The sequence below is a fragment of the Oryza glaberrima genome, chromosome 3 (genome assembly GCF_000147395.1).
Source record: "Oryza glaberrima chromosome 3, OglaRS2, whole genome shotgun sequence".
NCBI lineage: Eukaryota > Viridiplantae > Streptophyta > Magnoliopsida > Poales > Poaceae > Oryza > Oryza glaberrima.
The window spans coordinates 15,313,827-15,327,358 of NC_068328.1; the positions used below are offsets into that span (position 1 = coordinate 15,313,827).

A 13,532-nucleotide genomic window follows, 5' to 3' on the forward strand; every position below is an offset into this window, starting at 1 on the left:
AAAGGACGGAAATTACATGTGTACTCATTTGTATGACGTAAACAACATATATACTCATTTATGTACTTTTACATGTGTTAAAGTTGATTAATCATAGAGAGGTTTTACGGTGTTTGTATTTCAAAAATAGGTTCTTAATAAAAGGTACTATCTAAAAGATATTTAAGTATTCACATAGGTACTTAGGTAGAGAGGGTAAATAGATAATTTTGCTAGGAGATGAAAAGGGATAGAATTGTCTTTACGGTTAGTTGTAGGTACATAGGTACCATGTCGGTAGTTTATCTCTATCTCTAATTCTGTTTTACGCTATTTGCATATTTCCCTTATATTTACATTTTGTTCATAACAAAAATGATCGGTTAAAATATCACCGAATGTTTGCATGGCTGTTTGAAGATTTATATTTTATCCAAAGAACGTGTAATCTTGATAAAATATCACTTCTGAAAAAACTATAATTAATAAACTGAAATAAGAATATTTTTGTGCTGGACGGCAAGACACGGTTTTAATCCTCAATAAAGCCATCTTGCCATCTTTCCGCACATAAATACGGAAACAACCCCCTAATTGAGGCCTATTTTATCGGCTGCTATTTGCACGCATACAATGGTTGAGAAGATTTACATTGTTTGCTGTGCTATCCGACCTCGCATGGCGGCTCCCTGCGCTCTGCAAGCTCGTCCTTGCCATCCTCCTCGGCGCCGGCAAACAAGTAAAACCTGCAAATTAAATATTCGATTAGTCATATGTAACTTGCTTCTCATGGTGCATTTGCATACATCTACTTTGGTGTTAGTCGGTTCAATCCATGGCTGGATATCCTAAGTGCCACGATGACGACGACATTGTACAGCGTGTGATTCCGTCGGTGATCAAACATCTGGTGATATGACGAAGTAGAGTGATTTGGCTCTGTGTCTGGTGTAATCTGATCCAATTCCAATCAATGCCTATTTTTTACTAGCTAATTACTCCACCGCTATCGGTTACAATAATTTTATTCCGTACCTTACCCCTCTCTCGATCAACGGTCCACAGAACTCTACCTCTCAATACCTCTACGTATCTCGCAAACACTGTAAAACTTCTCAAAATAATATGGTTGCGCTCGTCTTCTCTCTCACAACATTCAAAGCTCAAACATAAATTCTCTTTTATAGCATAGTGGTAAGTACCGTAACTTTCTCATATTCGACTGCCTGGTGCAGCGATATCATGCAACCAGGCTATTTCTTACAGCAAATAAAATAGTCTCAGGCATGCTACAAGGTAACGCTGTACATTGTAGCCTAATATCCTATATTATAGTCTGTCTAAGGTGGTGTTTGAATCTCCTGAAGATAAAGATTAAGTGTTTCATGCAAAACGAGACGGTAGTAACGTGCGATTAATTGAGTTTTAATTACAAACTTAAAAAATGGATTAATCTGATATTTTAGAGCAACTTTTATATAGAAAGTTTTCGTACGAAACACACCATTTAACAATTTGAAAAACGTGCCACGAGTATCCAAAATTTTATCCAACTCTAATTTTCAAGAAAAGCCACACAAAAAATCTTAAAAATTTGGGTCTACGTGAGTAATTATTTCTTGTGAGAAAATTTAATTGGTACTTCCATCTCTAGGCCAATTCCTAAAAATACTACACGATCCTACATATTGGCCTATACTACAATTTCATCGTCCCATTCCGAATTTTACCACGTCAGTTGGCATCTCGTTAATTGAAGTGGAAGGGAGAAACTCCCCGGGGGGACTAATGCGCGAACGTTCGCTACCAGCGAACGTATTTTTCCTTTCACCCCGCGACCTGCATGCTCCCACGCTGAAAATGGGCCTATGGGCCTATGGGCAAATCTGATCTTTGTTATTTTTATCTGGAGTGGCCAATGGACCTTAATGATCCTAATAGAAAGTCTCTACAAATTGTTAATTCGGTTGAAATTTATATGTGCAAAGTTTATAGGTGCAGAATTTATATGCAAAAACTTTCTATGCATAAAGTTTATATGTATAAAATATATATGTATAAAGTTTATATGTATAGATTTTTTTTCACGTATAAATATTTTTTTAGAAAGGGATTACACACCTTGTATGTACAAAATTTACATGTATAAACTTTCTATGTATAAATTTTACATATATGAATATATTCTAGGCATAAATATATTTTGAGTTGATCAAGACGTTTTTTTTTTTTTTTGACAGAGAGTTCATCAACACGTTGTTGGGCTAAAGCCTGGTAGAAAAAAAATAAAAGACAGGTTGAAGCCCATAGGCTGGCTTTTCTAGCTTTGCAGCGATGCACGCTAGTTACCACATGCGGATGTACAAGACATAGGTTGTTGCAACGTTCGCGGGCCGCGAACGTCCGCGTATTAGACGCCCCTGAAACTCCCATTCATCTTTCTCGATCCCCCCTGCTCTGATTTATTCCCGGGCATAGAGAAGAGGGAAACCCCGTGGTGGGCCATGCTAAAATCCATACTAGAGCTTAATCGAACGCACAATTTCACATAGGCCAGGATTTTTTTCTCGCCGAGGTGATCCACGGGGATTAGGCCCCGATCCCGGCCGTTTCCGGCCCAACCGAACAGGCTCTAATTGAAGTGGAAGGGAGAAACTCCCATTCATCTTTCTCGATCTCCCCTCTGATCTCCCTTACCCTTCCGTTTCAATCTAGCCATGCATGCAGCCACGAAGAGCAATTCCTTCCTCGTCACCGCATATGGATCTCATACCTCATCGTTGGCGCGCGCGTGGCGCTTGATCCACCCGAACCTCTCCTGCTGCAAACCTCATACGTCGTCAAGCTCCACTTATTGGCTCTCTGGGTCAAAACAAGAGCACTTCAGCTGGACACAACACTCTATTGGCCTACCTCTTCATTGATAAAATGTTCGGATTGTGAACCGGAGGTTGTTATTCATGTTGTATATCAAGGACGATTCAAAACGAGTGTACTATAGGCGTAAGGGCTAAAAGAAACTTAGAAGCAAGCTTCTTTTTTTTTAACAAAAAAGATTTATGGTTTGGTTTGTTGCAACACCAGATTGTGTTTGGTAGGTTCTTTAAAACTTTATGTAGATATTTGCGCTGGAAGGACGAAGAACGAAGGAGAAGGATGGAGATGTTGCTTGTTGAAGAAGTGGTGGCGCAACTGCTTTTTCCCTTTCGCTTTGATTGACGAGATGGATATGGGAGGTTCAACGGATGTGATAAAAATTGAAACAGAGTAACGAAAGCAGTGGCTGAATAAAATTATAGTGGGGGCTCCTCAGCCTTTTGGGCCTTCTAACAATCACAGACAAAATCTATTTTAGTCCCCTTGCAATAGATACATGGGATTTAAATTTTAGTGGGATCTTAATGGGGGCTCTAATGATTCATTAGGGGTAGGGGGGTCTTAACCCCCTAGCCCCCATGCTGCCTCCGCCACTGAACGAAAGTACGGTACAGGGTGTGTTTAGTTCACACCAAAATTGGAAGTTTTGTTGAAATTGGAATGATGTGATGGAAAAGTTAAAAGTTTTGATGTGATGGAAAAGTTGGAAGTTTGAAGAAAAATTTTGAAACTAAACTCGGCCACAGATCGAAAAGGAGGTCCATGGTAATGAGAAGTACTCCCTCCATTACTTTTTTATGTCGTTAGTTAGTTGAAAACTGAGGCCTTGTTTATTTGAGGAAAATTGTTGGGTTTGGTTATCACATCAGATATACAGACACACATTTAAATTATTAAACGTAGTCTAATAATAAAACAAATTACAGATTCCACCAAGAAACTGCGAGACGAATTTATTAAACCTAATTAATCTGTCATTAGCAAATTTTACCATAGCACCACATTGTCAAATCATGGCGCAAATAGGCTTAAATGATTCTTCTTGCAATTTACACGCAATTTGTGTAATTGGTATTTTGTCCACATTTAATACTCTATGCATATGTCCAAACACTCGATGTGATGGGCGAAAAGTTTTTGTTTTGGGAATAAGGCCCTATTTAGATCTCCTGGCAAAATTTTTCACCATGTCACATCGAATGTTTGGACACGTGCATAGAGTATTAAATATAACCGAAAAACAACTAATTACACAGATTGCGTATAAATTGCGAGACGAATCTTTTAAGCTTAATTGCTCCATGATTTGACAATGTGGTGCTGCAGTAAACATTTACTAATGACGGATTAATTAGGCTTAATAAATTCGTCAAGCAGTTTACAGGCGGAATCTATAATTTATTTTGTTATTAGTCTACATTTAATATTTCAAATGTGTGTCCGTATATCTGATGTGACACGCCAAAACTTTACACTCATGAATCTAAACACCCCCCTAAACAAGGCCTGAAGTAACCAATGTCGTACATTATGGGATGGGGTAGTACACTAGTACTATTTTAAATGGCATGTGTTCTATACTCACCTTTGACATCATATACTCTATTATTTTTCATGTGTATGTTTTGTGAATTACTAAATGATGTTTTTTTTAAAAAAATTTACAGGGAAGTTGATGTAAAAAAATATTAATCTACTTTCTAAGCTTTTAAGCTGGAGTAACATTTAATTAAGGGCTAATTGGATCTATGCCACTATAAATATGTCACTTTAGATAAATGCTACTACTATTTACGGTATCGACTACGTGCTACTGGCATTTAGGGAAACTGGCACCGTGCCACTCCGTCATATTTTCCGTCAAAAATCTACGTTGTATGTGGGGAAGAAAGGAGGGGGATGGAGGAAGATGGGACTGACATGTGGGTCCCACGTCTAAGGGTCTGACGGAAAACGCGACGGAGTGGCACGTTTCCAATTTTCCCAAATTCCAGAAGCATGTACCCAATATCATGAATAGTAGTGATGTTTATCTAAAATAACATATTTGTAGTAGCATGGATCCACTACTATTTACGCGCTAACGAGGCACATTGTTCTTCGTGCACGAGGGAGAATTTTTCAACACTCCTCCCGAACACAACTAAAAGTTGTCCTGTGAAGTCGAATTTTCTCATTTATAGGCCTAAAATTATGTTTTTCCTTATCCTATAAGGTTGTATTCTCTCTGCTTGTTAATATACAATGCCGTTGACTTTTCTTAGAACCCTTCGATAATTAGTATTATTCAAAATAGTTGTACAAATCTTAAAAATATAAGTAATGCTTAAAATCAAGCTATATAATAAAATAAAAGATATTTACTTAAATTTCTAAAATAAGATAAAAGTTAATACTGTTTTTTCTTTGGAGTAAAAAAAAGTATAATAAGGCCGTGTTTAGTTCCACAGCCAACTTTTTCTTTAAGTATGCGGACATACATTTGAAGTTTTAACTAGACTAATAACAAAATAAATTACAGATTTCGTCTATAAAATGCGAGACGAATTTATTAAGCCGAATTAATCCGTCATTAGTAAATGTTTACTGTAGCACCACATTGTCAAATCGTGACATAATTAGGCTCAAAAGATTCGTCTTGCAATTTACATGCAAACTATGCAATTGATTTTTTTCATCCAAATTTAATGCTCCATGCATATATCCAAATATTTGATGTGATAGAATTTTTGGAAGTTTGAAAGGAACTTAACACGGGGGTTTCTAGCTAGTGTGTACGCGCCGCTAGCGCTCACGTCTAACTATCTATACTATTAGTTAACTAGTGACAGTAATTAGGAAAGATTTTAAAGATTTTTTTGAGAATTTTTTAGTAACAGATTGAAAATTTATTAAGTTAGATTTAGAAACTTTCGATTTAAGATTTAAATTTTGAAGTCAAATTTTGAAGACATTCAACTCAGATTTGAAAACTTTCAACTCGAGATTTGAAAACTTTCAACTCAGATTCGAAAACTTTCAAGTTCAGATTTGAAAATTTTGAAAACTTTCAACTCAGATTTGAAAATTTTCAACTCGAGAGTCGAAAACTTTCAAGTCTAGATTTAAAAATTTGAAAACTTTTAACTTGAGATTTGAAAATTTTCAATTCGAGATTTGAAAACTTTCAACTCGATTCGAAAACTTTCAAGTCCAGATTTGAAAATTTTGAAAACTTTCAACTTAATATTTAAAAATTTTCAACTCGAGATTTGAAAACTTTCAACTCGATTTGAAAATTTTAAAGTTAAGATTTAAAAATTACTAGTAAACTAATTACTTGTAAAAAATAGGAAACTACTCTAAACTAATTATCCTATCCATCCGTACGGCAGGGCAGGAACAACAATCAGCGAAAAAAAGAAAAAAAAAGAGAAGTACAAACGCGCACGTGCATGGGTCTTGTGGGCAGGAAATGCGCCCCGGCAACACATGCGCGAATTAGAATTGTCGGGGCTGTTTGGTTCACTCCCTTACTTTACCAAACTTTGCCACACTTTTTAAGACATATGTTTGTTTCACTTCCAAACTTTTTAAATTCAAAGACCCACATGTTATACAACCTTTTTTAGCCAAACCATGCCTAAGGTGTGGCCGTTAATTTATAAGTCACATATTTAGCTAGATTTGAGAAGAAGGTTTGGCAATGTTTGGGAGGAAACCGAACAACCCCGTCGACTAAACACAGCCTAACTTGAGTCATGTTCGACAGGCGGGTGGACCCACGGTTGCAGAGGCCGAGCCGAGTCATCTTCCTCCCTCCCTTTGGCTTCGTGTTGGTATTATTCCCCCGCACCGCAGCTTCCAGCACCTTCGTCTCGTCTAGGGTTAGGTTCCCCCCCTCCCAACGCCCAACCCAACCCTCTCGCCCTTCCAGAACCTTCCAGAAGGAAACCAACCGACCCCCGCCGCGATGTGGCACGAGGCGCGGAAGTCGGAGCGGAAGGTCCACGACCTCATGGACGCCGCGCGGCGGCGGGCGCAGCGCCGGGCCGCCTACCTCGCGCGCCGCCGCGGGGACCCGCACCAGTCCCTCCAGGTCTCCGGCGCGCGCTGCCGCGTCCACCGCGACGACGCGCTCTACCAGGCCACCGAGGACCAGCAGGGACTGTGCGTTGCTACTTCTCCCCTCACCCCCTATATATATTTATATGCCTCTCCAGTCTCCAGTTTGATTTGATGTCTTTGATGTGGTGCCACCGTATATGCGAATGCGATGCTCGCTTATAGTTTTACCAGTGCGCTGGATTTGATTGAATTGACAATACAGTGTGATAGTTGCGTATCTCGTTTACTGATAATTCAACTCGTTGATGCTTCCTGTGACAACTGATCATCTATTTGTTGGGTTTGGGTAGGATCTGTTTGTGTGGGCCGCGCCATTGTGTGAAGGGATGGGGATTAGTTCATGTTAATGACAGTTCCAGTTTGCAGCTAATTGTTTGGTTCAGTTGGATGTGATTGAGTGCTTGTTCCTGATGTAGTTAGGCTAACTGCTAGTGATTCTATTTCTGCGATGGGTTAGTCGGTCTGGTACCTTTGTCGACGGTTTCATCAATTAGTTTCTTATTCGGACAATGCTATAGGTTTTATGTATTGCATAGTTGGAGCAACAGCCTGGATGTTGATCCACGGTTGAGTTTCTTACGCGCTGCACAGTTTCTTTATCTTCTTCATTGCTTAAATGGATGTTCAATGCAGTCTGTTTGGTTTGGAGAATATCTTGGATGTATATCTGTTGAATCTAACATAGTTCTTCGAGGATCACTGGTTTTGTAGACCAGATTTGCCTAGATACCATCGCATCCAAACCATATTGAGTCGCAAATACGTTGCAGCATGTACTGCGATCCAAACACAGGATTGACAGGTGCTGCAGAAGTTCTGGAAGTGTACATGTTTCGCACATTTATAGCATAACACACTAACGTGGCATTAACACTCCAATTGGCATGTTTTGGAGGAGTGTAAGAGATAATGTTTTGTTTGACATTAGTTTGCACATAACTGCAATACAATGTTGGACATACCAGTTAAATTATTCAGAACAATATACATATGGTTTAACAACTCTATTTTTTTTCTTGTTTCATTTCCTTGATTGTGTTGGTATTGTCTGAAAGTGCAACATCACCGTGTTGGTGTTTTATCACCATGTGTTGATGCTAGTGATTTGATTGGTCTAAGAAACATTATACACGTTTCTATGGTGCTTATATTGTCTTCCTACTTGTGATATATAAGTAAGAAAGTGTTTTGATCATGAGAAAGGAAGTTTACTACCATGACTGTTTCATCTGAATGGTACTAATTATTGACTATACTCTATACCTTGCAGGATACCATGGAATGGAAAACAAGATGTTTTGATTGACAGGTACTTTTTCCTGAGTCATCTAAATATTTCATAACAATACAATTGATATTATTCCTCATGATTGCAGATTTGATGGCCGCGCACTACTTGACTTCATCCGTGACTCTAGCTCTCGGCCTTTCCGGGTCCAAGAGAAGTCTGAAGAAGAGGAAGAGTTAGAGGAGTTTGTTAATTTTGAACGTTACCGGGATTTGATTAAGCATCGACGTAGAGGATGTCGGTACCTTTTTGGTTTCTCTGCTATATTGCTATTATTTGTAGGAGTTTGCTGTCTTTGTTCATTTTCTTTTGTGTTTATTGGTTTGTCTTGGCGCATCTCTCTCTCTCTCTCTGCATGGCCTTGTCAGCTCCTAATTTTGGTTCCCTAAGTATTTACATTACCTAGTTTTCATCTGCAGTTTCTGATGAGGCGGGTTTGCAGCATGTTTCGCAAGAGTTGGAGGCAAAGGCTATTCTTCCTTTTAGCTTTGAGAAGTAGGTCTACTTTTACTATGCCTCACTTCTTACATGCGTTTCTTAAGGTTCATAACCTATAATTGGAAAAGTTAAGTTGACTGCTTGTGCTTTCTGCAAAGGACGGCAAATCCTAGCATACATATTTGATGACCAACAGACCACAATTACTTTTTGTACTTTGTCAAGCTTATTATCATTCCTTACACAAAAATATTGGTTAGTAATTTTTGTTCTGGAAGAGCATGTTTGTGTGGCATGTTGTGAACTTACAAACAAAATATACTGGCAGTTGATGATTATATATGGTGATATCCTTGCAAATTTCTGGAAACCACAATGTGAAAGCTGTAATTTTTGTCTATATTTTTCACATCTCACAGGACCAGCCGAATAAATGCACAGATACCTGTTTTGGTTTGATGTACAAACATGTGCCTACTGCAGAGTGCCCAACTATGAAAGAGTCGCCTTCTTTTAATATTTTTCTTAGTATATATTGAATAATTTATTAAAGTGGTATTAATATTTCATATAGTTCTAAATTAATATGTGACTACCTGCCTGTCAAAGTATATTCATGTTTGCCTGAAAATGGAACATTGGTATGTTTAGTCCAACTTTTGGAATTAAAGTTGACATTCACATGTATAGTGTGTATGAGACCCCTTATTTGCATAAATTTCTTAGCGTACTTAAGGAAGGAGATATGTAGGTGCTTATTTTCTGGTGCCTTGACTACTGACTAACATAAGGCACCGTTCTTCTTTGGGGCAGCTACTTCCCTGTTTTTTGTTACTTCCTCCGTTTCACAATGTAAGACTTTCTAGCATTGCCCACATTCATTTAGATGTTAATGAATCTAGATATATGTATGTGTTTAGATTCATTAACATCTATATGTATATGGGCAATGCTAGAAAGTCTTATATTACAAAACGGAGGGAGTAGTATGCTTCCTAAACTGTTAAACAATGTTTTTCTTTCAAATAATTTTTATACAGAAGTTTCTTTAAAAAGAAAATCAAATAAACCCATTTTCCAAATTTATAATAGCAAATGCTTAATTAATCTTGCGCTAACGATCTTTCTCGTTTCACATGCCATCAATAAGCTCAGCCAAAGAGCTGATTCAAACGCTGCCTAAATCAACTATAGGCAAATCAGCAAAACATGCTTAAGCTAGGAGCTAGGCAATCACTTGTTTTGTGGTACAACTTGAGTTTAGGTGTCACATTGTGTAGAGGGTTCCTTTGAGATGTCCTGACTCCTGCGGGATTTAAAATGGTTACGCTTATAAGCTTTGGTTATAGAAAAAAGTTTGGTGGACCAAATAATCTCAATTATTAGTAGGTGCACATGCCAGCAAAAAGGCCAGAAAGTTTATCTTACAAGTCATGGCTCAAAAGCTGGCAAACATTTCTAATTCATGCTGAAATTTTCAGAAGTTTACACATAAGAATTGTAAACGAGCTTATGATTATATGCACTGCTTTAGATAGATTTTATTTTTATGAGGCCCAGAATTTCTGTCAATTGGTTCTGTTTTTGTAGGCCTTCATACAATTTATGTTTTTATCCCTACAATTTTCATTAATAGATGCAGTTTTTTAGACTTGCATTATTTGATTGATTCTATTTTTTTTCACTTGTTTCTGGCAGACCTCAATCCTCACAGACCCCTGCTAGCAAAGGCACATATTCACAGGTGGGTTACTCATATAAAGGGGATGGAAATGAAGAATCTGAAGATCTAAACAGTGATGATGAGGATGAAGAGGAAGAAGATGAAGAGGATGAAAAGGGCTTCAGTAGTGATGACAGCAGTGATGAACGAATGGAAAGTATAGCCAAGGAATTTGGTGTAAAACGATATAACTGGCTTGTTTACATGGACAAGAAGGCCAAGGAAGAGGAAAAGCGCCAGAAAGAGATTATCAAAGGCGATCCTTCCATTGTTAGTACATTTGTAGTTTTAAATATAGCGTATGTTGCTTGCCTGTAGTGAGAGCTGACAAAATACACTATGCAGAAAAAGCTGAGCCGCAGAGAGAGAAGAAAAGTTTCTCAAATTGAGAGGGAAAGAGAGCGGGAAGCAGCACGTTCTGTTGGAAGGGTATCTTATCGTGATCCTTATAGGTAATGTTGCTTGTTCGCTCTATAATTGGGAAGATGAAGTAACAGAATGACAAGTATTGTTATTACAATATTCATATGCTCAACATATTAAATTTATAGGGAACAAAGGAGAAGTCCGTCATATGATTCGTATTCAAGGGGCAGAAGGTGTGCTCAACTTTCACTTTAATTTTTTAGATGTAAAATCTTTGCGTTGATTAACCTGCAATTATTTCATGATGGCAGATCAAGGTCAAGATCAAGATCTCGTTCACCTTCGTATTCTAGACGCCATGGCCGTGGTACACATGCTGAAAGCAACTACCGAAGCAAGCCAAAGACTCCAAGGGTTGAATACATCACTGAATTTGGAGGTTCAGATGACACCAGTGACCTGAAAGTTGCAGGGATATCTCCACCTTCATCTCCAATACGAGTTGGCATACCTAACCGGTCGGGGAACTCGACCTTTAATATTTGCAAAGATACATTGGGCCATCTTTCTCTGCTGCAGCATATTGTCATGGTCCTGGTATTCTAAAAGCTGAACATGTCAAAGAGTAGGATAGTTGAAGACAGGGTCAAGATGGCATTTATATGCTATAAACTGTAAAATGATATTGGATTTGTAGGTAGACATGTGAAGCAATAGGTGGCATATGTTTACTGAGCAGGAAGATGATTTAGCTCGTGTGGAGCTTCTGGCCTAAGTTTGTTTACTCTTCCAATTCGATTTGCCTATAATACCATTTCTTTCCTGCAGGTCATCAGGTGGCCAAATTCTTGAGGCACTTCACAGTGATCCTGCATCTTCTTTGTCTGTGGAGCAGGAAAAAAGTACAAAAAATTTGAAAGCGCCCACCAGGTTTGTCAACATGATTACAATGCCATGAAAAACAAGAGAGAATCCCTTATTTCTAACAGCACTGAGTTTCTAACAGATGTTATCCTTATTTCTCTGCGATTGTTTTACACTACTCTGAGTTATCATACAACTGTCTCTAGTCTGTCTTAGCTTGAGCATGTACCTGATTCCAGGGTATTGTCCTGTATCTTCATCATTTACGAATGTGTTTACTAACTAGTCAACTATTTTCTGTTGACAGCACATCAGCACTAGTCAAACTAAGCAAGGGTGCCGCTGGGGGGCCTGGCAAAACCGTCCAGACTGAAAAGAAAGAAACACCACAAGAACGACTTAAAAGAATAATGAGCAAACAACTTAACAAGCAAAGTATGTTTTTATTCCATTCTTCTGTATGCACTAACGAATTTGAACAATGCTATCCATCTCTTAGTCCATGCATGCAATGAAGCATACTCAGTTTTTGTTTGTCTGTACAGTTCGAAAGGACACTGCTGCTGAGATAGCAAAGAAACGAGAACAGGAACGCCAAAGGCAGGAAAAACTTGCGGAGGTAGGTCGGTACAGGGGTCGAAGCAGGAGCCTTAGCCGATCTCCACCAAGGTAATTGAATTGAATCAGTATTCATCACATCAATGCAATCTTGGGCATGAAACTGTAGGGCTGTGATAGAATCTGCTTGCTTCCTAAATAATTCAAGCTGTTTCACAGTTCACGAAATGACGAATTTGCCAAAAGGATATTTGTATTTTTAGAATACTACAGATTCATTATATTTTCTTAACAAAATATGATTTTGACAAGAACACCTGATGCTGATTGATACATTGTCATGAAAAAAATATCATGGTACCTGGTGCAGAAGGCGACATTATAGCAGAAGCCGTAGTAGGAGTAGAAGTCCAAGGAGGTACCATTCACGATCCCAGTCTCATTCCCGTTCGCCTTCTCGCTCTCCAAGGTAATTTAGCAAGCGTAGTTATTTCGAATCAGATGCCGAACATCCCTGCTACTTGTTACTAGATAGCATCTGAAATAGTAAATATGGCCCTGCAGGTACAGAAGCAGGTCAAGGCACTGAATACCAGCTGCACCAATCACCAATGAAGTAACCCGTCTCTGTACTCTATATATTCACATTGTGGTGTTTTTTAGATTTTATTTGCTTTTGCTTCTCCACGTTATTATGTTTTAATTCTTCTTGACTGTTAGAAGCACCCTGTATCCCTTTCAACCTTGCTTGGTGTACGTAGCTGTATCTCTTGGTTTAAATAAGAGGGTCCCTTGGCTACAAGACGCATGCACTTGTCACTTATCAGCTTTAGGGTACGGCTTTTTATTGAGCACGAGGCACAATTTTACAACTTGGAGTTGATATCATAGATAGATGGAGAGTGATACTGATAAACGAGAGAGGGTGCTCGCTCTCATGGAGTAGCCATCCTTCAATCAAAAAAAAAAAAGTGGTACGATAGGCGAGACTACATGCCATGGTATGTCTCTTTCCCAATTGCCTGTTTGTCCGCGTGCTCTAAATGTTTTTTGCCTGATGCATCCTAATATTTTTTTTCTAAGAAAAAAGAATATAATAAAGAGAGGCTCGATACCCATGCTTTGGACCCAAAAAGATTGGTTACATTGCTCCAGGTTTTATTAGTTCAATTTTAGGTGATGATTGAAAGCTTAACAGTCCAAATTTATTAAGTGCGAGTAGCGTCTTCTCAAAAAAGAAAAAGGTTGGTTATGCCGTTGTATTGATCAGGAATGTCTTTTAGTTATGAACCGGACACACTCAATTAGAGACGAGGAGAGTAAATAGGAAAT

The 13,532-nt window shown here is 38.4% G+C and overlaps 1 protein-coding gene across 1 annotated transcript; it reads left to right on the forward strand.

Moving 5' to 3' along the window:
- Window positions 1-6,669: 6,669 nt before the first annotated feature.
- LOC127765544 (uncharacterized) lies at window positions 6,670-13,002 on the forward strand. The gene is made up of 13 exons (XM_052290460.1): window positions 6,670-7,005; window positions 8,234-8,272; window positions 8,340-8,488; window positions 8,671-8,746; window positions 10,388-10,682; window positions 10,758-10,864; window positions 10,964-11,011; window positions 11,090-11,296; window positions 11,607-11,708; window positions 11,950-12,077; window positions 12,188-12,311; window positions 12,571-12,669; window positions 12,765-13,002. Exons 1-13 carry the CDS (start codon window positions 6,809-6,811, stop codon window positions 12,787-12,789), a joined length of 1,596 nt encoding a protein of 531 aa, XP_052146420.1. The 5' UTR covers window positions 6,670-6,808; the 3' UTR covers window positions 12,790-13,002.
- Window positions 13,003-13,532: the final 530 nt, after the last annotated feature.

Bases quoted from the DNA above. Each gene is read 5' to 3' on its own strand.
- LOC127765544 (XM_052290460.1), top strand. From the start codon at position 6,809: ATGTGGCACGAGGCGCGGAAGTCGGAGCGGAAGGTCCACGACCTCATG. The intron at 11,012-11,089 runs GTGTGCTCAACT...TCATGATGGCAG, and splicing joins TCGTATTCAAGGGGCAGAAG to ATCAAGGTCAAGATCAAGAT. The intron at 12,670-12,764 runs GTAATTTAGCAA...ATGGCCCTGCAG, and splicing joins TCGCCTTCTCGCTCTCCAAG to GTACAGAAGCAGGTCAAGGC.